The sequence below is a fragment of the Odocoileus virginianus genome, chromosome 20 (assembly GCF_023699985.2).
Source record: "Odocoileus virginianus isolate 20LAN1187 ecotype Illinois chromosome 20, Ovbor_1.2, whole genome shotgun sequence".
NCBI lineage: Eukaryota > Metazoa > Chordata > Mammalia > Artiodactyla > Cervidae > Odocoileus > Odocoileus virginianus.
Genome location: NC_069693.1, coordinates 13,060,396 through 13,083,556, shown reverse-complemented (window position 1 = coordinate 13,083,556; position 23,161 = coordinate 13,060,396). Strand labels below are relative to the sequence as shown.

At 50.4% G+C, this 23,161-nt stretch overlaps 1 protein-coding gene across 8 annotated transcripts in view; it reads left to right on the top strand.

Annotated features, from left to right (window-relative positions):
• ACTN4 (actinin alpha 4) overlaps positions 1-23,161 on the top strand; it is a 74,623-nt gene continuing 51,462 nt past the window's right edge. For 4 of the 8 annotated variants that reach the window (XM_020870355.2, XM_020870354.2, XM_020870356.2 and 1 more), the window contains exon 1: positions 2-262. In XM_020870355.2, the coding sequence (XP_020726014.2) occupies positions 101-262 (162 nt within the window). In that variant the 5' untranslated portion in view covers positions 2-100. Of the gene's footprint in view, positions 263-23,161 lie in introns of all 8 variants that reach the window. The other 4 variants (XM_070450918.1, XM_070450919.1, XM_070450917.1 and 1 more) reach the window with 2 other exon arrangements.

Genomic DNA, 23,161 nt, shown 5'->3' with positions numbered 1-23,161 from the left:
TTGAAGCAGCTGAAGCGGCGGCGGCGGCGGCGGCGGCAGCGGCTCAAGCAGAGGGGCGGGAGCAGAGGCTGGAGCGGACGGGCTCGGGAGAGGCGGCGGAATGGTGGACTACCACGCGGCGAACCAGTCGTACCAGTACGGCCCCAGCAGCGGGAGCAATGGCGCTGGCGGCGGGGGTAGCATGGGAGACTACATGGCCCAGGAGGACGACTGGGACCGGGACCTGCTGTTGGACCCGGCCTGGGAGAAGCAGCAGCGCAAGGTGCGCGGCCCGAGGGCCGGACGGGCTGGAGGGGGGGCTTCTGAGGGAGGCTGGGGACCGGGAAGGGGCTCGGAGACCCCGAGACGGGCTCGGAGGGTCTGTGGTAAGAACTGGGCGTCCTGAGAAGGATTCAGCGGGTCTGGGAAGGCGTTTGGAGTCCTGGAAAGGAGTTGCAGAACTTGAGCGGGGAATTGGGAGTCTGAAAAAATAATTGGCGGCTGAGTAGGGGATATGGAAATCTAAAACTGGGAATCTGGGAGCCCGAGGAAGGAATTGGAGCGTCTGGCCTGGGAATGAGGGGAAGTCGGCGAGATGATTGGAGGAGACTCAAGAACGGAATTGGGTCTGAGGCGGGATGGACGGGTCAGGATGGACTGGAGGTGGTCAGAGGGAAAAGGGGGAACCTGGAATGTGTGGGTCAGGATAGAATTCGGCATCGGGGGAGCCCGAAGAGGAGCTGGAGTATGGAGGGCGTTATTTGGATTACAGAATCCTCTGAAGAGGATTGGAATTATGGGAGCCCCGGGAATGAAGCCCCCTTCATTCTAAAGGGGATGAAGATTCTAGAGTGGGTGTGAAGGGACCCAGGGCTTGGTGGTTGAGGATGGGGAGGCTGCTAAGGAGGTCTGAACTCTGGCTGTGGTGGGAGAAGTCAGGGAGCTGTGAATAAGAGGCTTTGAAGGGGCGAGATATTATCAGGGATGCCCTGTCCTACAGGGAAGAGGAGAAGATTGGGAGATAGAAGAGGTATTGGTGACGCCAAGGCCTCCTTGATGAGAGGCCGAAGGGGGATAGAGAGAATTTGGAGTATTCTGAGGAGGGGTTCTGAAGAATTGATGGAACGTAGACAAAGCTCCGCAAAGGATTGGCGTTGCCGGAGGCAAAGGTAGCCTGAACGAGGTGAGAATGGCGGGAGAGAATGGTCGGAATGGCGGATGGTGGGAGGGAGGTGTTTGGAGTAATGAAACTCTCATTAGAAAGGGAGTGTGTGATGGATAGACCAAGAGAGGAATTTGGGGGTGAGGGCTTCTGGAGGTGCTGTCCCAGGACTGGAGAGTGTGTTTATGTGTTGTGAAGGGAGAACAAGTTGTTTGGGGAGGAGGGGCTGAGAGTGTCCAGAAGAATTGTCTTTCGGGGGTGGTGATGAAGAGCTTGTTCTAAAGCAGGGTCTGTTTTCAGGTGGCACGTTGGGGTGTGGAGACAATTTCGGGGGACTCACAGTGGGGAGAGGTAGATCAAAAGGAGTGGGAAGTGCAGAGAGGGTGGGGTGTGTGTCTGTGTGTATCTGTGTATGTGTATAGGTGTGCATATAATCCAAGGTGGTAGAGAGCAGGGAGCTCCAAGCTGCTAGAAGAGAGGTTTTAGCATGCGCGGGAAGAGCTAAAGAAATGAAGGTGTTGAGGGGGGTGTGTGTCTTGGGAGGGGGCTGTTTCAAAGTGTGTGAAGAGGGTGGGAGGTACTTACTATTAGAGGCATGTCTTAGGTTCTTCAGACCTGAATTTTCTTCCCAGATTCATTATCAGCTCCATGGCCTTGGGCAAGACCCTTGGTCTCAGTGTGGTTCTGTCATCTGTGGAGTGAGGAGGGGTCGAGGGAGTCCCTTCTGTGATTCTACAAGGGTGGATGTGTATGGTGTTGGGAGAGTAGCAAGGGGTTTGAGTGTGGCTGGAAGCCTCTTGAGGGTGTGAGCTGTTGCTTTGGGGGTTCCATGCAGGCGGCCCAGGCTGACGGGGAAAGGGTGAAAGGAACAGCTGTGCCAGGCAGCCCGGGGTGGGGCCTGGCTTAACCTTGGGGTAAATTACCAACCTCTGCTTGAATTTCCTCATCGGTAGTTGGGGGGGTGGGGTGGTGGCGGCTCAGTGGTGGTGTCCTTATCTGTTGTCCCGCCTACCTCCGGGTGGGCAGGTTGAGATAATCTGACAAAAATTCTTTTTGAGGGGAGAGACCTAGCCTCCAGTCGCAACAATAATTTACTGCCGGAGGCAGTGCCGGGTTGAGAAAGGTTATGAGTTGTCCAGAGACCTGGGAAGTTGGGAAGGGAACAAGGCGGTGTCCATGGGGTTGTTTTTGAGAAAACCTGGGCTCCTCCTTCTCCAGCTCCCCGTACTGGCGGAGAGCGAGCTTTGGAGCCTCTTGACTCAGGTGGTGGGGGGTAGGGACCTTCCCTCCCCTCCCTCGCTGACTCCTGCCCGTCCCAGAGTGACTCTCTGCTCACTCCACTCCCTTCTGGGAGTCCGCCTGGGTACTCCTCCGTGGCTGTAGTCTCCCTTGCCCACTGGGTGAGGCCAGGGCACCCTTCAGGCCGGGGCAGGAACCGGGACTCACCGACATCCCCAGGCCTGGCTGCGGTTGTGTCATCCCCCCACCCCCGTCCTCAGGGACCAGGCATGGTGGAAGGAAAGGGTGGCTCACAGCCCCTCTCAGACCAGCTGTTTTAGATTCTCAAGACGGGCCAGATCCTAGCGTGTCCGACTTTATACAACTGCAGCAAATATTTACACGCAACTGTACTTTGGGGGGAATATTGTTTCACTGCTGTGTGCCTACCTATTTGGGGGCAGGCATCTTCTCTGAAATGGGAGAAGGAGTAATGGAAAAGAATATAGAGACGAGTCTGTGTTGTTTTCTTCCAAGAGGACCCCATCCCCATCCCCCCCAGACTGGGTGTTTCTGCTTGGCAGTGCCACTTTGGCAAGTGACAGATTGCCCTTCTTGCCCCTCTGAGGCTGAGCCACGGACCACAGAGAGGGTGGCAGTCCTGGGAGTGTCCTGTGTATACTCTCACGCTCTTAAAAGCTGTGTTCCAGGACAGCTGTGGGCCCCTTAAAGCGTGTGGCAGTTGAATTCTTCTAGGAATTAAGCAGGGTTTGGCCCAAGTCAGAGGGTGCCTGAGGTTCCCAGTGGTTCTCACATCCACCTGAAGCCCTTCTGGGGACCCTTGTAACCAAGGCATTACCTGATAAGTAGCTTATGCAACAGTTCTGATCTGGGAAGGCTCTGCATGTTTTCTCCAGGGGTGCGAGGGGAAGGACTGGTCTGGTCTTTGAGCAAATTCTTGAGCAATTATAGCTCTGGGCCAGAGCTCCCTCTCCGTTTCTGAAAGAGGCTTGAGTGGCCTCGCCACCCTTGCTCTGCTAGACAGGCGAGGGCACTTGGTAGCCACTCCTGAAGTTCTCGTCGCAGCAAGAGTCCCTGCCTCCTCTGCTAACCTGGCGTGGTCATTGAAACATCACTGACTGCTCACAGGGCCTCAGTGTTTAGACCCTGACCTTTGGCTTGGGCTCTATTAGGTTTGAGTTAATTATTTGAACGTTCTGATGGTGTCTTGTTTTTCTCCAAGTAGGGTTGTTTTTCTTTCTTTCTTTTTTTTTCTTTTAGGCTGATGATAGAGACCTCAAAGTAGCCATCTGTTATTTTGTTCCATTACTCTTAATTGCTTGCCTCTTAGGATCTGGCTGAGACTAGCAGATCCTTAGCAGTTTTTAAAAATGGAATAAGTTACTTAGTGAAAACCAAAACCAAAAAATAAAAAAATAAAAAAGACCCAGACTCAGTTGTCATCTAGAATTAAAGACTGTACCTATGTGAGGTGGAGAAGGAAATGGCAACCCACTCCAGTATTCTTGCCTGGAAAATTCCATGGACAGAGGAACTTGGCAGGCTACAGTCCATGGGGTCGCAGAGTCTGACACGACTGAACAACTAACACACACACACACACACACCCCCATGTGAGAAGGGGGGCAGGTATTCTGTTTGCCTTCCTGGGAGAGGGGTAGGGAAATGTACTCAGCTGCTAGCTTCTGTCCTCGGTCACTCCCCCCTGGCCCAAGTTTTAAGAACAGGGCTTTTCTCAGAAATAGAGACATAGACGAAGAGCACTCGTATGGATACCAAGGGGGTAAGGGGTGGGAGGAGTCGGGAGGTTGGGATTGACACATACCCTGTTGGTACGATGTCTAAAATAGATAACTGATGGGAACTTACTGTGCAGCACGGGGAACTGTGCTTCATGCACTGTGGTGACCTGAACAGGAAGGAAGTCCAAGAGGGAGTCGCTTTACAAAATGATTCATTTTTCTGTGCAGTAGAAGCTAACCCAACATTGTAAAGCAGCCGTACTCCAGTAAAAATTAATTTAAAGAAAAGAGCAAGAAACAGGGCTTTTCTGACGCCCGCCTAAGAGGCAAGGTGAGGGAGGTTGGCTGGAGTGCAGTGCCCCTTGTAGCCACTCACACCCATTCAGGTGTGTTGAATGTGGGTGGAAGGTGTGTTGAATGTGCTCAGCCCTCAGGTGAGGGTTGAAATCCAGTTGGTGCCGTGGAGTGGCGCCTACTGCTTCATCTAATTAGTTTCCTTCTCTGCGCTCTAGGGCATGGGCAGGATTGCCCTCTGCCTTTTGAAACACCCTCCCTGAGACCAGCAAGGAGGCTCCTTTGGCAGCGGGGAGCTGACTCACTGTGCAGTTGGAACTGGTGCTAAATAGTTCCATTTAATGGCAGCTGACGGCCTGGCCTCGAGCAGGCTGCCTCATGGGAAAAGTTTGGTGAGGAGTATTGGAGGAAAACAACCCTGGAAATGAGGATGGGGTTTTAACATCCGGATGCGGCTGGTGCTATCTAACTCCTGAGATGCAGTCCAGGAGGTCAGTGAAAATGTAGGTTTGCACCCCCAAAGGGCTTCCTAGGTGGCACCGTTGGTAAAGAATCCACCTGCCAATGCAGGAGATGCACAGGGCATGGGTTTGATCGCTGGGTCCGGTTGATCCTCTGAAGTAGGAAATGGCAACCCACTCTCATACTCTTGCCTAGAAAATTCCATGGACAGGAGAGTCTGGCTGTCTATAGTCCATGGGGTTGCAAAGAGTTGAACACAATTGAGCGTACAAGACCACCTCAACAACAGCCGCCCAAAGTGCCCCCTGAATTGGACGTCAGAGGAGCAGGAACAAGGCTGGCTTCCAGTCTCAAGTCTCTGGGGTGGGGAGTTCTACCATTTAAACATACACTCCAGTCACGGCTGAATTTGGCCAGACAGCCCCCTTTTGCAGAGTTAAGTGAGTGAGTAGTACAAGTCAGCTGGCAGCGCTGGTCTAGCAGATGACAGCAAAGAGAATGAAGCCAAAAAGGAATCGATTTGGGAAGACTCAAGGAATTTCTGAGACTGTTGAGATGACCACTTCTGGCTTTTGACATATTGATTTATGATGTGCCGGGAATTGTACAAGCCTTTGACCAGACTTAGGGTTGTTTTGTTTTGTTTTGCTTTTTAAAAAGGATTCCCTTTTATTTTGTGGGGGAGGAGGAGAGGGAAAGGGCAAAGATAATTAAGGAACAGCTGTTTGCTGTAGTGTCACTTGCTCATTCAGGTTTTCTGAAAGGCTGAATTAATCAGCATGTTTATCTCTTCTCTGGCATTTGGAATGTTCTAGATCGATGGTTTTCCCAGCTTTATCCTTATTTCCTTCACTTAGTGATGTCCCTGTTTTCCTGTGTCTGGTCACTTCCCTTCTGTCGCTTTTATTTTATGTATTTATTTTACAGAATAACAAAAGCACTCATGTTACTTTAAGTCTCCCTCCCTGCCCCCCACCCCCTTCTTTTTTCATGGAAATAGGAGGCGAGTGATAGCAAGTTGGTAATTCAATGGCAGTGGTAACTGAAACACTGACCTACTAAAAGGTGGGCGGAAGCTTCCACTTGAGTTGATACAAATCCTGTCATCCAGGGAGGTTTGAAAGACGTCTTTATGTCCCCCGTAGTTTGAGAACTCCAGATCAGTCTCCTTCAGGATGAAGTTCAACTTCCAAACATCAAAGCCTCCAGTGCAATTATAAGGAAACTTAGTTTTACAGTGTTGCCCGTCTAGACGCCAGAATTTGTTATAAAGTGTCTGCAAGTGGTACAAGTAACGCTTGCTTTTTCTTCAGGAAGGTTTATGAGTTACATTTTAGTTAGTAACCCAGGTATCAGGAAGTATAAGGTTCAGTGAGCCAAGGGAAAACAGAAATCATTTAAAAAGTCTAGCCTCTGTTTAAAGAGTGATCTTACTGGGAGGAAAAATTAACCGACTGGTTGGGAGGAGAAGGATCCGCCTCCTCCAGAAAGGGGAAAACTCTGCATGCATTTAACCGGCAAACGTGTCCTCCTAGCAGAAGTTTTGTCCAAGTAGCAGTCTCTCTGGGCTTATAAAAACCCCAGAGACATTTGTCTTGGTGGTGTGCCTTTTTCGGTTGTGTTGTTCTTTCATGTCCTTCCCCCTCCCCTTTCCCTCGTAAACAACAGATGCATTAACTTGGAATATCCGTGGAAAGTCTTTGAAAGCCGGTTGGTGTAACTTGGTTGCCATCTCTTTAGTCTGAGCAGCAGTTACTCCAGAAGAGGCCAGTGGCCTTTTTTTCCTTAGATGTAATTTACTGAAGGGATCTCTAAAAGTGAGTGAATTGAGCTTTAACTTGGGATTTGCTATTTGCCACCTGTTTCTGTATTGGCTCCTGCCTTCCTGGGATGGGATGAGCCCCAGCTTCCCCAAGAGTGAGCACCATCCTGTGTTTCCAAGAAGGCACAGTGGTTCTCCAGTCAGAGCGGCCCTCATCCCTACATCATGCTTGGCTCCATACTTCCTAAACTTCAGTCATTTGTGATTTTTTCCATAGCCCACTTTTGCTTTTATATACTTAATAATATTCTTCTAAGTCAATTTTGCCTTTTTAAACTTGTTTTAAAGGGGAAATTTATATGAGTATTGCCAGTGGAAACCCCAGCTTCCCTGGCCATAAATAGAAGGAAACTGCGAAAATAAACAGGCTGGAGAGAAAACAATGATGTGAAGTTCTAGCCTGCTGCAGGGTGTAGGCCTGAGGCCTGCTCCCTTTGTCAGAAGGAGATTGGCAAGTGGCGACAGCGAGGTGTTAGAGACCCAGAGAACCAAGCAGAGACGTTCTCTTTGATGTGTTCAGAAGGTAGACAAGAGAAGCAAAAGGGAGTAACCTTCTCGAAGTCATTCAAGTTTCAGTGGAGAGCGTGGATAACTCTTAAAATCTCCCATGGTGTGCTTGCCATGCGTGGAAAAAACGTTCTCTCACTTGACCCTGGAAACATTCCGAGAGTGGCAGGGCAGAGTGACTCACCCGGGAACATGCCACCCGTCCTGCCTGCCCGGCCTCCCACCGTACTGCCCACGAACATGTCTCCGAAGACTGAGTGGCACTGGGTTTTTCTCTGCATTCAAATGTTAACGGTTTCTTTCTTTTTTTTTTTTTTTTTTTTTTTTTAAAGAAATCGGGGCCACATTCTAAATAAAAGAATTGTGGGTTTATCCCTTGCTCCTCACATTGCGTTTTCTTTTTTAAATTTTATTTATTCATTTGTTTTTGGCTGCGCTGGGCCCTTGTTGCAGTGTGGGCTTTTCTCTAGTTGCAGAAGTGAGGGCCCCTCTCTATTTGTGGCACGCAGGCTTCTCATTTCGGGGCACTGGCTCTTGGGTGCACAGGCTTCAGTAGCTGCAGCTCCTGGGCTCTAGAGCACAAGCTCAATAGTTGGGGCACACGCACAGGCTTAGTTATTCTGTGTCACCCTGGATCTTCCTGGACCAGGGATCGAACCCCTGTCTCCTGCATTGGCAAGCAGCTTCTTTAGCACGGAGCCACCAGGGAAGCCCTGCTTTGTCTTTTTAAGGGTCCAGCTTCCTTACACAAACACACTTGAAGTTTGGCTGCTCCTCTGCGTGAACCACCCTGCTGCCCCATCTGGGTATTTGCATTCTCGATTCAGAAAGGAAAGCAGTGTCCTCCTGCCGCGTTAAGAAAGGCTGATTTCAATGTTCTGCTTCCAAATAAGATAGCAGAACAGATTCTCTGTCTCCGAGTGGAACTCTGGACATGGGCAGAAGTAGCTGTAAGTGGCAGTTTCTGCTCCACAGAACACAAGTGAAGTCATCTTAGGAAATATCGTGGATGGTGTTGAAACGATTGAATGGGATGCTAGAACACCAGCAATACAATAGCATTTGTGTCTTCAGCTTTGGGCAGGAATAAAGAAGACATTGTGGTTTGTTTTATGCTTTTTAAAGTTTCCCCCCCGCAAAAGGTGTGGGGCTGAGTGATGTCTGTTACTGGCTTTCTAGTGGGTTTTTCTTTTCATCTTTTCCCCCCCTCCCTGAGGTCTAGTGAGAGTGGGTGGAAGCCGCAGTCTAGGTGGATGGGAGGCAGCGCAGAAGGCAGGCCGTGCGCCTTCCTTCTCGTTCCCCATGTGTGATGGGAACGCATTTGGTCTTTTAACCTCCAAAGAGCCCAAGATGAAGGGTTTCCATATCTTACCTCCTGGCCAGTAAAGTCTCTGATTCCAGCTCCAAGAATGTCTTAATTAACAGCCATCCAGGATGGGGGCATGGCAGGAAGTCAAATAAATGCATTTCTCCCCCCCCCCTTCTTTTTTTTATTTTTAAATACACATTTCATTTTGGTGGCAGAGAAGGCCAGTTCGAGGTTAGGGGAAACATCACAGGAGGAAGCCTGAAAGTGAGCACCCAGAGCCACCCCGGGAGGTTGCTTGAAGGGGGTGTCACACCAGGAGTCTGTGGGTCTCCAGCTGGTGTTATTGAAAAAAAAGGCCTCCCTTTACCAAGCACCACGGGCAGTGCGGGAAGCCGGCTTCAGTGTCCCCGGCCTCGGTATGCGCCCTCGGCATGGTGTGCTCGTGTGCAGCCACCAACACGTCGGTGCGCTTTGATCCGTCTCAGTCAAGGTGTGTGTGAAAGGTCTTTAGCTGATAACGTCGTGGAAACGAGATTGCTTAGTATTTGAGAGATGTGCCCCTGTCCTGGAGGCAGCACCGGTGGAAGAATGCTGGGCTACTGGGTAGAAATGGTGCTGCCAGCCGGTCTCCCAGGAAGATATCCACATACGTGGTGGCCGTGCTGGGTCGGGGGACCACGAGCCTCTGTTCTGTGGTGCACGGGTCAGGCCAGTCTGTTTTGTCGATGAGGAGTATGTATGTTGGTAAGAGAGGAGAAGATGAGTACACTTGAAAGCCGCTGTTGGCTTTGTGGCTGAGGCGAGTGCTTTTTCTCTAGGCGTTTAGAGTTGGAATCTCAGCTATGTGACTTCTCAACAGCAGGGCAAAATGTGCCTGCATCTTTTGCCTGCTTTCGCAAACACTGACAAATTTAAAAAGAACTCTAAAGTTTCCAGCAAATCCCAAGCACAGTTCATCCCATGATAACTTTTTTTTTTAAACAATCCACATCCTTCCTCCTCCAACTCTGCCAGTAAATAAACCTTTTTCTCCCCCATTACTCCCACCTCTTTCCCCCGCTCTCTTTTCTTTAAGGAAATGAGTATCTTTACATCAAACCTTTGTGTCTGATGGAAATATTAAATGCCTCTTGGGCTGTTGCTGGCATGGATTATGTGGGGAAGAGTCAGGTTTTAAAGAAATTTTACAGGCTGGTATGATCTTCCAGTTCTGGCCTATGAAGTATAAACTCCATTTCAAAATTCAAAATGTCTGGAAGCAGCCAGCTTGCCAGGCTAGTTCAAGGGCAGTCTGATGAATCAACCCTTCTTACAGGCTGTCTGCTAACCAGCCCTGGAAGGTATCCAGCCGGTAAACATCACCAGGACAGTCAAGCAGTTTTTCCTATGTGAGGTTGGGGGCGGGAGGAGGAGGAGGGATCACTGGAGCTACACAGCCAAGTCTGGTAGGATGTGACTTTCTGTAAAACAGAAAGGTCTAGAAAGGTCTGATTCAAGATGTGTTTTTCTGAGATGTTAGGCCTGTAGTCTCCCAGCACCGAGTCTACTGGTGGAGTGAGAGGAAATACCTAGACCAGTTGGGACCAGGGGAACCTTCTTAACCATTTTGGGAAGTAAGTTTTCCCTTTCCTTTTGTAACTTTCACTGAATCAGTGACTCAGGGACAACCCACGGAAGAGAATTCAGTCCGCTGAGAGCAGTGAAACTTTTCAAGAATGGTTGATTGATGGATCATGGCCCAGAGCCGTGGAAGGTCAGGGAGTGGCACTGGGCTCCTACCCGCTGTACAGAAACACCCCAGAGATTCAAAGGGAACCAGCTTTGACCATAAAAATACAAGACTCACGACTCACAGCGCATTTAGTTCTCTTTGCAGCTACCTTAGACTTGAGAAAGTTCTGGGCCTCTTTTATAAACAGCCACAAAGCCGGCCTTGCCAAATACGGCCTGCTCCAGGGGCACCGGGTCAGCCTAGGAGACAACTTTCTTGCCTAAAAATAAGTCTATGTTCCTATCGAACATTCCAAGCATAGTTTAAACATGAGACTTGTGAGTCGCAGTTCAGGCCTCGTGGGTTCAGTTACGTCAGGGTGTGGGCAGTTGAGGGTCTTTGGGGAGCTTGGTTCCCCACTTTGGGATTGGCCCCTGGCCACCAAGGAAATCAGATGACCAAACGAGAACCATCTCCCAACTCATTTCTTTATGTTCCTGATCTCACAGGCTGGTGGGGAGACAGCAAGCACGTAAATAAAACAAGGTAATTTCAGATGGGATTATGCCCTATGAATTTAATAATAATAATAGCAGCTAGCTAGGACTCTGGGCTTGGCACTATTCTAAGAGCATTATGTGGACTGACTCATGTAATCCTGTGAGGTAGGTATTGTCACCTCTACAGGACAAGTGTGTAAATGCATCCTTTGAAGTTGAAGCCATTGCCCAAGTGACAGTGTCAGGATCTGAACCTAGAGGGTCTGACTTTCAAGTCATGTCTACACTCCACTACAGGCTGGTGATTGGGAATAGCCTGGGGAGACGTTGGTCAGGGGAGGAGGGCCGTGCTGGTACTTTGGATCAAGAGGAAGATCTCTGAAGACTTGACAGTTTAGCTGTTCCCTAAGGGATGAGATGGAGTCTCAAAGAGTCAGACACGACTGAGCGACTGAACTGAAGGGATGAGAAGGGTGGCTCAGTGGTAAAGAATCTACCTGCCAATGCAAGAGTCGCAGAAGACGTGGGTTCAGTCCCTGGGTTGAGAAGATCCCCTGAAGAAGGAAATTGCAACCCACTCCAGTATTCTTGCCTGGAGAATCCCATGGACAGAGGAGCCTGGCGGGCTACAGCCCGTGGGGTCACGAACGAATTGGACGTGACTTAGCAACTGAACAGCAACAGTCACAGGGAATGAGAAAAAGGGAGCAGGAGAGCTCTGAGGGCAGCTGTTCCAGCGGAGGGAAGGGAAGCATGGCAGCCCTGAGGGACAGAAAGTTCAGGATGGTCAGAGCAGGGCATGTACAGTAGAGAAGATGGGCAGAGCCAGCTCTCTTGGAGCTTTGTTGGAAGTGGTGATGAGGCCCAGGGTCTGTAAATGCAGTCCTTCTTAGACCCCAGTAGGCCAGGAACCTCACGCTTCCAGTAATCTGGCCCTGCCAACGCTTTCCCCTCAGGCCCCCTCGACAGGCCAAACCAGACCTGACTTCTAAAGTGGGAACCCCAGGACCACAGAGCATTACACCAAACAAAGGCTTCAATTATCTCCACGATCACTGCTCCAGTAGACACCTGTGTTTGATTAAAGCGCTGGTAACTTTTGAATCTGGAATTTTATGGCACCGTGTTCTCATCTGGCTTGGTCGTGTCTCTCTCAGAGAGCTTAACTTCTCTCCCCACCATCAAACTCCAGCTCCCTTCCGGCTCATCAAGAGGCTGCTGGGTTCACAACGTATCTTTGGTAAAAATGTTGTGTCTCCCTCTTTGAAGTGGGAAGCCAGGAAGCCCAATTTTTTTTTTTTTTTTGAACTGGCTCTTCCAGGCGCCCCGCTTTCGTTGTAAACCTCTCTTTCGTTACCCTCGGTTCCTCGGGTCAGGTGGGGCTGTAACTAGGACGCCTCTGGTTCAGAGAGGCAGACTTGCAGGCTGATTCATTCTGAGGCGTCCAGCCTTCTGTCCCTCGCTGGAAGCAGGTCCAGGAACACCATAGTGTTCATTTGGCCCATGGCTCCCCTGTCAGAAGGCACACCTTGTCAAACTAGTTGTGTGGCTTTGACTCAGCAAGGGAGGAACGCTGACAGAGCTCGGGGCTAGCCGTGGACACTCCTGACTCCATACACACGGCGCCTGGCAAGAAGCCAAGTTCAAGGATCATGCAGTGTCCATCAGGTGAACTTGGGCTGGAGTTCTCTCTGCCTTGCCCTAGCTGCAATCCAGCAGCAAAAACCATCCCTTCTGACAGAATTTAAAGGAGCAAATTAATATGAAGGTGGCCTGTGACGGCCCGGCCAGCCCCGCTGCTTCCACTGGCAAAAAGATGGCGAGGTTTCCATTTTCCTGGCAGCACACCCGTGTGAACTTTTAAATCTTTTAAGTAGCCGTATAAGAGGGGAGATAAAGGTGTGTGTTTTTATCCTTATCCCCTTAAATATAAAAATAAAACCTCCCCCCTTATAAAGCTGATTCGGAGTAGGAAGAAAGTCTACAGCAAGTGGAAAACGGGTCCAATTATATGGAGCTCGTACCCCGTGTTCGGGAGACGACTAATATTTCCACGGTGGGTGGCTTATTATGCGTTTATGATGAGATGAACCTGCTCCAAGCTGTCCCCGGAGATACAAAAAAGCTTTCTGAGGGAGGAAGCTGTCTCTCTTCACCATGCTGTAGAGACTTTTGATAGCCAACCAGCATCTTGTGTAACATGAGTTGGAGCTTCGAGGGCCTTGGAGTCCAGCGCTCAGGTAGAAACATGACCGGCAGGGCCCTCGACAGCCCTTGCTGGGCTCCTGTGCGGAGCAGAGCTCTGCGCCGAGCCTTTGGGGGTATGAGAGAAACCGGAGACTTGGCCTGTGCTCTCAAGGAGCTGGCAGGGCAGAGAGCAGAGCCGCATGAGCCCTCAGGAGGACACCAGGCGGCCCACAGACAAGCCCACAGCACTCGAGCCGTGTCCCGGGAGAGGAGAAGGGTAAATGGGGCAGGTGGGTCAGTCATGGAAACCTTCATAAAGGAGGTGAGTGTGGTGCGGGCAGGTCTCTGGGGGCAGGCATTAGGGGATCGATCCCGCATGTGCAGTTTGAACAGCCTTCCTTAGCTGCTGCTTGTGAGCAGTCCCACCAGTTCCTCCCCTCAGTCAGCCGTCTCTTTAGGGAGTTTCCCGTTCGAGGCAAGGCACCATGTTCAGTATATCTCAGCACCCATGCATTTGAACCTCTGCATTGCAGGACTCCAGCTTCTGAGTCCCTATCCACTCAAAGGTCCTGCGGCTTTCAGGGATTTAGGGGGCAGGCCAGACCCTTCTCCCCAGGTAGGCGTCAGCTCTGACTAATCCTTTTGAGGCATGTGCTTTCAGCTTGCTGACGGTGCCTTCTGAATAAGCACAAGCTTCAGAAAAGAGGGGCAGAGAAACACCCCCTTCTGCTGTCCTCTTCTGCCCCAGGGTTTCTTCAGGCCTTGTGCCTTAGCTCTGGGTAGGTGATGCTCGGCAGTGCCTTCTAGTCCAGATGACACTCTAAGTGGGGAACAGCGGTTCTGTGCTATCACGGAAATGAATGGGGTCAAGTCCGCAGCCTGGCTGGCTTGGCACACCACAGTAGACACACTATTGCTGGCATGAGGGTAGCCTCCAAGTGTTCTGCCTCGAGAGTTTATTCTTGCCTGTCAGCTCAGCTTCCAGGTGCTATTCTTTTCTTTAAATAAATGCCTTCAACTGGCTTGTGCAATGTAGGAGTCCCATCCCAGGAAATACTCAAGTGTGTTTAAAAAAAAAAGAAAGAAAGAAAACCAACAAACTCTCCTTGTTCAGGTGCTCATGGGCCAAATGTGTGACTCAAATACTGCAGTGCCCTTCATTTGCTTTCCCAAAATTAACATATTTGAGTGTCACGCAGGCCTTACTATGAGATAAGGTTGGGGTAGCTGGCCCAGGCCTCTTTCTTAAACTATGTGTGTGGTTTCAGGTTGGGCTTTTTCCTCCCTTCAGATGATGCTTGAGAGTCATGACAGCACAGTTCATGCATGTCGTGGCTGAAATCTTCCAGCAGAACCTGGCTACCATCTCCAATCTCGCCTGGGATCAGGAGGTTTGCCACGGAAGGATTTGGGGGGTCCGTGAGAGTGGCAAGTGTCGCCTGTCATGAGCCAGTCTCTGTAGCCTGGGCGCTGAAGCACTGCTCCTGCTGTCAGACCTGCGGGCTATTAGCATAGCCAGTTTCTGTTTCCTTTTGGTTTCCAGGCTGAGTCTGCCTTAATCTTTAAGAGGTGTCTCTTTACCCCGCTTTTCAGAGACAGAAAGGGGAGGGAGGTGGACTTCCTTCCAGGAGAGAATAGGGGCTCACTAGTTTGTAGCGGGGGGAATCTACATTGCTCTACCCGCACTTGGGGAGAGGTTTCAGGGGCGGAGATGTTGCAGAGTATTCTGGAACAGAAAGTTTTTTGCAGGAACCCAGGCTCTGGAAAGAGATGCCCGCTCAGCCAGTGGGTGAGCTGGTGGGTGGGTGAGCCGATATCACCCAGCCCGCCCACCAGACACCAGGAGGCGGCTCAGATGTCACTGGGATCCAGGCTGTCTCCTGTCTCCAGCAGCTGCAACCCGGGAGGGGGGTGTCGAGAGCGCTGCCGCTCCTGTGCGAGGGCGCTTCTGGCGACAGAAGCAGGAGGCAGTGAGAGATGTGGGGTGGGTAGAAGGTCAGAGCAGAGCCTTCAGAGGGGGACAGAACTGGGCTCAGTACCCGTCGCCTCCACCTACTGGTTGCATGGCCATGGGCAGGGCTTAAGCCTGTGTCCTCCTTTGAAAAGGGCCACCATCCTACCTCACAGGATGATTCTAAGATTAAATAAGAAAAAGAGTGTGTATGAAGCACTTTGCACAGTGCCTAGCACTTTGTCAGTCCTAATTCATGTAGCTTCTCAGAATTCTTTTGGCAGCTCACCATCCTACATCCAGGTGGGGTCTGCTGCTGGCGTCTCCTCTTCAAAGGAGTTGGAAGGGTCTGCTGAAACGTGCAGCTCAGTGGAAAACCAAAATTTAGCGTATCCCCTTTCCTAAAGCCCTCCCCCAGGGAGCTCTGAACCTTGAACCCAGCCAGGGACTTCAAAGCAGCATCCACTGTCAAGGGGCAACTGGAATGTGAGACACAAGTGACATGACGAAGCTCTGTCCCCAGCCTCTGGGTCCATCTGGGCCTTATTACCCGGGACGTGGCTCCGTGTTTCTGAGTTGCGAGCCCTAAACAGTTTTGTGTCTGCGTGAGCCACAGGGAGGGCCGGCAAGGCTTTTTTGGTAAGTAAGCTTGTTACTAAGTTGGCAGTCATTCCTCAGGTCCTCTTGTTTCCCCGTCCCCTTCCCCACAAAGCAAAAAAAAAAAAAAAAATTCCTTATCAACTCAAGTTAGAAACAACCTACAGCCTTGAGTTAGGCCACCTTCTTTCAACTGGTAATCAAGTGGAAAGAAGAATGGCCTCCCACTGATAAGCCCCAAAATAACTTCCCAGAAGTGCTGTCAGACAAGAGCCTTGCTCAGCTGCTGGTCCAGAATGTTGGACCTTCTAGAGCACTGGTCCCCAACCTTTTTGGCACCAAGGACCGGTTTCATGGAAGACAGTTTTTCCACAGACGGGGGAAGGGGGGATGGTTTCAGGATGATTCAAACACGTTACATTTAATGTGCACTCTATTTCTATTATTATTATTAATATATCAACTCCACCTCACATCATCAGGCATTAGATCCCAGAGGTTGGGGACCCCTGTTCTAGAGGGATTAGCGGAGTCCTCCCGCCTCCTTCCCCCAAGCACTTCTCACGGCCGGCTCCATCCTCTTTTCCGCCTGCCTCCTGCCACTCCCCCTCCCCTTCCCGAGGTCACTTCCTGATGCCATTCCTCAACTTAGCCCCTGTCCCCCCCAAAAGCAATCAAATCCACAACCTAATAAGGAAAAAGAATGAGGAGAATGTCCGCCTCCCAGCCTCTCCCCTAACAGGGCGCAGGCCCGCAGCAAATTTGGAAAATGTTAAAACGGGAGCGACAACCCACTGGTGGGAGGTGGGAGTGGGGCCGGCTTTCAATAGCTGCCCATTTCCGGCAGCAGGCGGGACCCTGCGGGAGGGCCACCTGGTTTGCGCTTTCCAAATCAGGTGGTTGACACCCTGCTCACACGCTGAAATGTGAGGGAAGTAACATCAGCTACACCTCCAGTTGGGATTCGCACGCCTGGGGTGGGGACGACGCATGTGCTCTGAGACACCTCCCCTCCACTGCAACTGGGACTCTGCAGATCATAACCCTTTCTGCCTCTGAGATGAGCAGTTTTCTTCCCCTCAACTGCGCCAGAGTTAAATTAGCCCTGGTGTTAATGAAAACTTGTCGACACTTAGAGTGGCCCCCCTCCCCCGAAACCTGTCACCCCTCCTACATCATTATCCTGGGGCACACCAACCCTTTCCTGATGCAGTTTCCATTCTCCCTTTTCTCCATGGAAGGAGGGACAAGCCCCTGTCTGCGGGGGAGCCCCGGGGAGGGGGGCCGGCTGAGCCAGACCTGCTTGTTTGGGAAGGTCAAGCTTAGTAATTAACCCGAATGCTTCAGGGAGGGGATGAAGAAGGAACCAGGTCTAAGGATGTGCCAGGCCTTTCAAATGGCTAATTATCAGCAGGCGTGAGGTCATCCGTAAATACATCTAATTCTTTTGCTGTAATTAAGGTGCTCATTAAAAGTGCAGGGAGGTTCTATTTTATTTTATTTTTTTATTAAAGGAAAAAAACACAAAAAAGCCTTTGTTTCAAATTGACAGGATGGCTTAGAACAGGCGGAGGACTCAAGGCACAGGACTAGTTTCCTGCTGTAAGAACCTTTACAGGAAATTCACTGCAAACAATATTGGTGACCCTGCCAAGGAGGCAGACCTGGGTGATGTCATTGTTCGAGGCTGTCACCGCCAAGCCTGGCCTTGGGGGAGGAGGGCTGGTGAGATTAGGAAGTGTGTGTGTGTGTGTGTGTGTGTGTGTGTGTGTGTGTTGTCTAGAAGAGGCAAGTCAACTGAAAATTGGGTGGGAGAGAAATCACAGGTGGGGGGAGGTCTTTGGAATATTCTTAGCTAGGTTCAACTTTCTTATTTTTCCAAGTTTAAGAAAATTCTCTGTTACTATGTTTGCTCCTCAAAATGCTGTTGCTTTTTCAGAGACAGCCTTTTCTGAGCCATCCCTTGTTTTGTGCTTTCTTGGGTAACTGGCTGTTACCCTCTGGGATTTGTGGCCCACGAGGCAGGAAGTTAGACACCAGGTAAATGCTCACTACTGCTTTTCTCAGGAGGAGAGTCTCCGTCACTGAGTGTGGAAATGGAGACACAGGGTTAGATTACCATATCTGCTTCTTCCACAAAAACCATTTCGGAAAACCACCCAATGCCAGCAAGTGGGCATCTGTGAGCCGCTAACCTTCCCATGTGCCTCCAGGAAGTGTCTGGAGTATCTATGAAAAAAGGACAAGCTGTGCATTTTGTCATTTTTTTCTGCTGGCTGGAAGTCTAACAGAGAGGCATAAACACAGTCTTCAAATGAAAGCAACAAAAATAAACTCGAGCCAGCCCTGCGTGAAGACATTAATGCAAAATATGCCAGCCTGCTTACTATTTATATGGCACAAGGCAGTCATCAGGAGATCTAGGCCTGGGCTAAGGAGGGTTATGTCTTTTGAGGTGCCTGTTCCTTAGAATTTCAAATAACCCAGGGGGGATGTACTCAAACGGGGTTGTAATGCTGTGTCTTGTAATGCTGTGTCTCGTTTCATGCTTTGCCCAGTTCAGTCTCTGGCTAAAACCTCTGAAATGCTAATACAGGATCAGGATACAGTTCAGAGTGGCCCCCGCCCCCACCCCGAACCCTCCCCTCCTTAAAAAACATCCTAACAGCTTTAGAAGGAAGTTTGAGGATTGAATAAGATAGCCCTAAGTTTCCTGTGGTTCACATCCTGTAATCGCTTAGTGTTCTTTTTTTTTTTTCATCCTCACTCAACCAACATTTACCCAGACACGGAGTTAGGTTTAAAGATACAGCAAGAAAGAAAAGCAGCCTAACTCCCATCCTCATAGCAGTTCCATTGTTGAGGGCAAGGTGGACCATAGGTAGAATGAGTTTGCAGTCTACAGGCCTGTTGACATTGCCTCCCTGGGTTCGGAAAGGATCTTCCCAACAAACCTTACGTGTCTTGGAGCTCAGGTGTTCCAGCTGCCTCCCTTAGAAACCCACCGCCAGCTGAGTCCTGAATGTCTGGTTCTTGCTGTGTGGTTTTGTAAGTTTCCCAGGGCCGAGGAGTCACCTTGGGATCCCGCTTTTCCTGGAACTGTCCTGGCATGGGACACGTTGCTAGAAAGGGCCAACAGATCTAGGCAAGAAGGAGGCCCCTCCTGGCCAAGGAAACCAGAGTTGGCAGGCATTCCCCCATCAGTGGAGTCTCTAGAACATCTATGTGGGAAAAGCTTCAGTGGTCTAGTCCAGTCCAAAGTGGCTGGATAGGGGCCAGGTCTGGAAGCTGCAGACCTGCTGCTTTTGCTTAGATGGAGGATGTGTATGAGGCTGGGGAGAAGCTGGTGATGGGGCTGGTGGCCAACACCACACCAGTGCCTGGGGAGGTGGCTGCCTTTGGATGGCTCGAGCTGCAGCTCCATTCCGGAGCTGACTTGTGCACTTAGAGCCCCGGTCTTGTGGTAACTGCCAGGAAGCTGAGCCCGCTGTGGCCTCAGGAAGTTGGTGAGGTTAGCACCACTTGCTTTTTGAAGGGCAGGTTACAATACCAGGGTTGACACTGCATGGGCAGAGCCCTGGGGTTTTGTCCTTTGGGGACACTGTGGTGAAAATCCTCTTTTGGGTTGCTGGCTCCCTTGCTTGTTAGGTGTCTCGAAGCAGGAGTTGAGAGGAGGAGGGAGAGGTAATAAGTGCAGCCCAGCCAAAAAGTCTCCCAGCGTTTATGGAAAACTTAAGTGCTTTCCTGATCTTTCATGGAAATAGCCGTTCACTCTTAGCACCAACTGGAAAGTGTTGGCAGCTGAAGGGGATCATTCCTCTAGGGCCCCTTGGAGCCAGTGTGCCTGGCGTTCCAAATGTCTTCCGACCTTACCTTTCTCTTGCATGCCACCCATCTCAGCCTCCCAGCCCCATCATTTGGGGCCTGGAAAGCGTGTGTTCTAGGTCTCCCAAGAAATGTGGGGTTTCCACACCCTCTACCCCACCCGGAGTTTCAAGCTGTTTGTGGTGCATAGAAGATGTTGGGATTTGGGCGGGGTGGTCAGAGGAGGCTGGGTGCAGAGTCAGGGCAGCTTTGCCCTCGTCCTCTTTTGAGGGGCAGGACGAGGCTGGCTCCGTTGTGCCGTGTAGGGTGTCCCTCCGGGTGGGTGGCCCTGTCTTTTGGGCCATTGGGGGGCGGGGGGCGGGGATGTGAGTGCTCCTGATTTTCTTCTGGAGCGGAGAGACTGCCGTCTGGGTTATCGAAGGGCAGGTGACAAAAACCAGTGAAGGAGCCTGGGTGGGGACCAGGGCTGCCACTACTCAGCTTCCGCTGATTGTGGGCCTGGAACTTCATTTTCCAGAAGTTTGGAAATCCAGAGTTTTACAGGGCAATTCATTCAGTTTAAAAACTGACACCCCAAACCTGGGGGCCATTTGAAATGGGCCCTCAGAGCTACGGATTTGTGACCTCTGACCTCGAACGTCTGGCACGGTCTCGTTTTTCCCTTTCTCCTTCAGTTCCTTCTTTGCCGCTGCTAATCCTCTTACTGGGAAGGAGAAAATCCATTTTCTTTTGCTCCTTGGTGGTGACAGCTCTGATAAAAGGTGGTTGAAACGAATGGTGGTTAAAAAAGAGGGCTCGCCCTGTCTGGTTTCCCATCTCTGGACTCTTTTCCCTGTTCCTGTAGATAAAAGGATCGGCTCCTCAAAATTCCGCTCACCATATATGGATTTTTAGGATCTGGCTCTGCATTTCTGTGAACAGAATTAGTGGAAAGTTGTTTTTTGTTTTTCATTTGTTTTTGTTTTAGAAGGCCCCAGACAACGTTCACACAAAGGCAGCTATTCTCACACACAATGACCTGGTGAACAATGCCAACCTTCAGAATTAACTGCCAGTTCCAATTTTGCACCCCAGTGGCAGTTGTACAGAAATACTCATTTAGGATTGTTCGGCTAAATTTGACTTATGGAAGGTCTTGGCAGCCCAGGTTTTATGAAAGAGATCAATTCTAAGATCTGTATAGACAGAAAAATCAAAACACAGCGCTAATCACTGATGAGAGAGTTGATGGGTTTCAGAAAAATGGGACATACTAGGTGTGCAATAATAAATCTAACTTAAAAAAAAATGGACACTTATCCCTGGAAAATTCATGCAGTTTTTTTCCTAAGCTCTAATTAAGTCCCCTGTTTATTGGATTAATGGCCCCACAGAAAAAAAGATCCTTATCAAGCTTTGCATTTGGGAAAACTTTGCATCTGTCTGGCTGGGAAAGGCCAGGAAACTCCCCATAAAGGCATTGCCCTCAGCTTTAACTTTTTTGGGCTCCGTTACCTCCTCTCTGGTCCGAGTACTTCCTGGCTCGATTGTTTTCTCAAGCTGGCCTTGAGTCCTTAGATGTTATTTGTGTGCCTCGAAATAGCTGGAGGAAAAATGGTTGTAATGCTTTGCATTGCTCTCTGCCTGTCCAGTGGATGGAAATTCTCTCTCTCTGCAAGGATGCGGGCTTCCCACCCAGGAACATGACTGGGTGGGGAAGACCTATCACCTCAGCTGGTCTGCCGTGTTATTCCAGTGGGCTCTCTCCATACCTCAGGGCCTGGGCTGAGAAAGTTTCCAGCTTTCCACCGGTCGGCAGTCCAAGGTGCTTTAGGATAGAGAACAAGTCGGTAGGAGTGGGCTTCCCTGCCAGCCATACAGGCCACCCAGGGGTGTTTATTACACGAGGCTCTGTTTGGTTTCTTTAATCTGTATCTTTTTTGGTGGATTTGGAATGAATGAAAGAAGAAGGAGATGAATTATGGAGGGGAAGGGAGGTCAAACAGATAAGGAAGAGAAGATCTCAACACCAGTTTTAAGTAATCAATCCCAGCACGATTGATGGAGATGGTGTCATCCACCCTTGCAGCCTTTGCTGAGCATCTCTCCAGTATGTGCCATAAACAAGGTACTGGGTGAAGAGAGGTGAGCGAGATAGTCCTTTCTGTCCTCATGGAGCTTATCTCCAGTGGGGAAAATAGGCATTAAACAGCAGCAAAACAATAAAATTGCCAAATGTACAGTGTTCCAAATGGTGATCCTTGTTTTGAAGGAAAAGAGCAGAGCCCTTTAGGAGTGTGCCACCCTGGGAGAAGAGTGTCCTGGGCAGGAGGACCTGAGAAGCATGGGAGGAATGAAATAGAGTGAGACCAGGGCAGCTGGGGCCCAGTGGGGAGGGTGGTGAGAGGTGAGAGCCTCGCAGGAAGGTGACAGCCACCAGAACATGCCTCCAGTGAGGATCTTGGGTTTTCTTCTAAATGAGCGAAAAAGCATTGATTGCACAAAAATTTACTTCACGCCAGTCACTGTTTTGGCTACAGTCCATGAGGTCGCAAGGCTTCCCAGGTGGCACTGGTGGTAAAGGATCCACCTGTTCGATCCCTGGGTCAGGAAGATCCCCTGGAGAAGGAAATGGCATCCCCCTCCAATATTCTTGCCTGGGAAATCCCATGGACCAAGGGGCCTGGCAGGCTACAGTCCATAGGAAACTAAACAAGTCACTCTTTTGGGCACTGTGTTATATAGCTGTCTAAAAATAAAAGAGAACCACCCCTGCCCTCCTGGGGCTCCCAGTCAAGTGGAACGCCATGGAAGCATGTTCTTTTTCGATGCTGGGACAAATCCTGGGCCAGCTCATAAAGCTTATAGCACTTTAAAATATAGTCCTTGGGAATTCCCTGGCAGTCTGGTGGTTAGGACTCTGTGCTTTCACTGCCAAGGGCATAGGTTCGATCCTTGGTCGGGCAACTAAGATCCTGCCAGCAGTGCATCACAGCCCAAAAAACAAAAGCAAACTTTGCAGGAGCCTGTTTTTATCCCACTTTATGGATGAGGAGACGGGGGGTCAGAGAGGTTATGTGATTTGCCCAGGGTCGCTCAGCCGATATACAACAGAACCAGGGATCAAACCGTACCCTTCTCCGTCTAGGTGATTTCTCCTCTGTCAGGGCTGAGGGATTGGTTCTCTCCTCTCTCTGACTTTATGCCCCTGGTGGTATGAATCGGGCTCCTGGTGATCCCCGGACTTGAGGCAGGTGATGGCATCAAGTCACCCACAACTTGGGTCCTGCAGGATGCAGGACGGGGTTGGTGACGTCCCAGCTTCAGTGGCCCAGAGCTGTGCGTTTCACCTTTCCCATGGCGTCTTGGGTGAGAGCCAAGCATTCGTCTGACCCATGTGTCTGGCGAAACTTATCTGAATGGTGGCTCGGAGCTGGGGAGTTGACGTAGCACCCTTTCCAAACCTTCCGGGTGCCATCTGCCTATATATGGCCTGGCCTCAAACAACAGGTGATGGCAGGAGGAGTTGTTTTCTGTGTTGCTGGTGGGAGGTGCCCAGCTACATTCCTTTGCAGACAAGCACAAACTAGATATCTTTGAAACCGAAGATCTGAAATCAGCCAAAGAATTAATCGCGGCCTGAAAAGCACAGGGTGAGGGTACAGCCTGCCTTGTTTGTGTGTCACCTTCTCCGCTTTGTTGCTTTTTAATAAGCCCAGAAATACCTCTTAAGAGGGGAGGATCTTTTGTGAACGCCTCCAGCCGCGTTCCTCCTGGCCGACAGCGAGGCCGCCAGCCCTCGAGGGCTCAAGTCCATCCTGCTATCGGGCGCACTTTGGCTGATGAGGTGCTGGGCAGAGGTTGCAGCCGCCACCAGAGGGTTTGGTGATAAAAG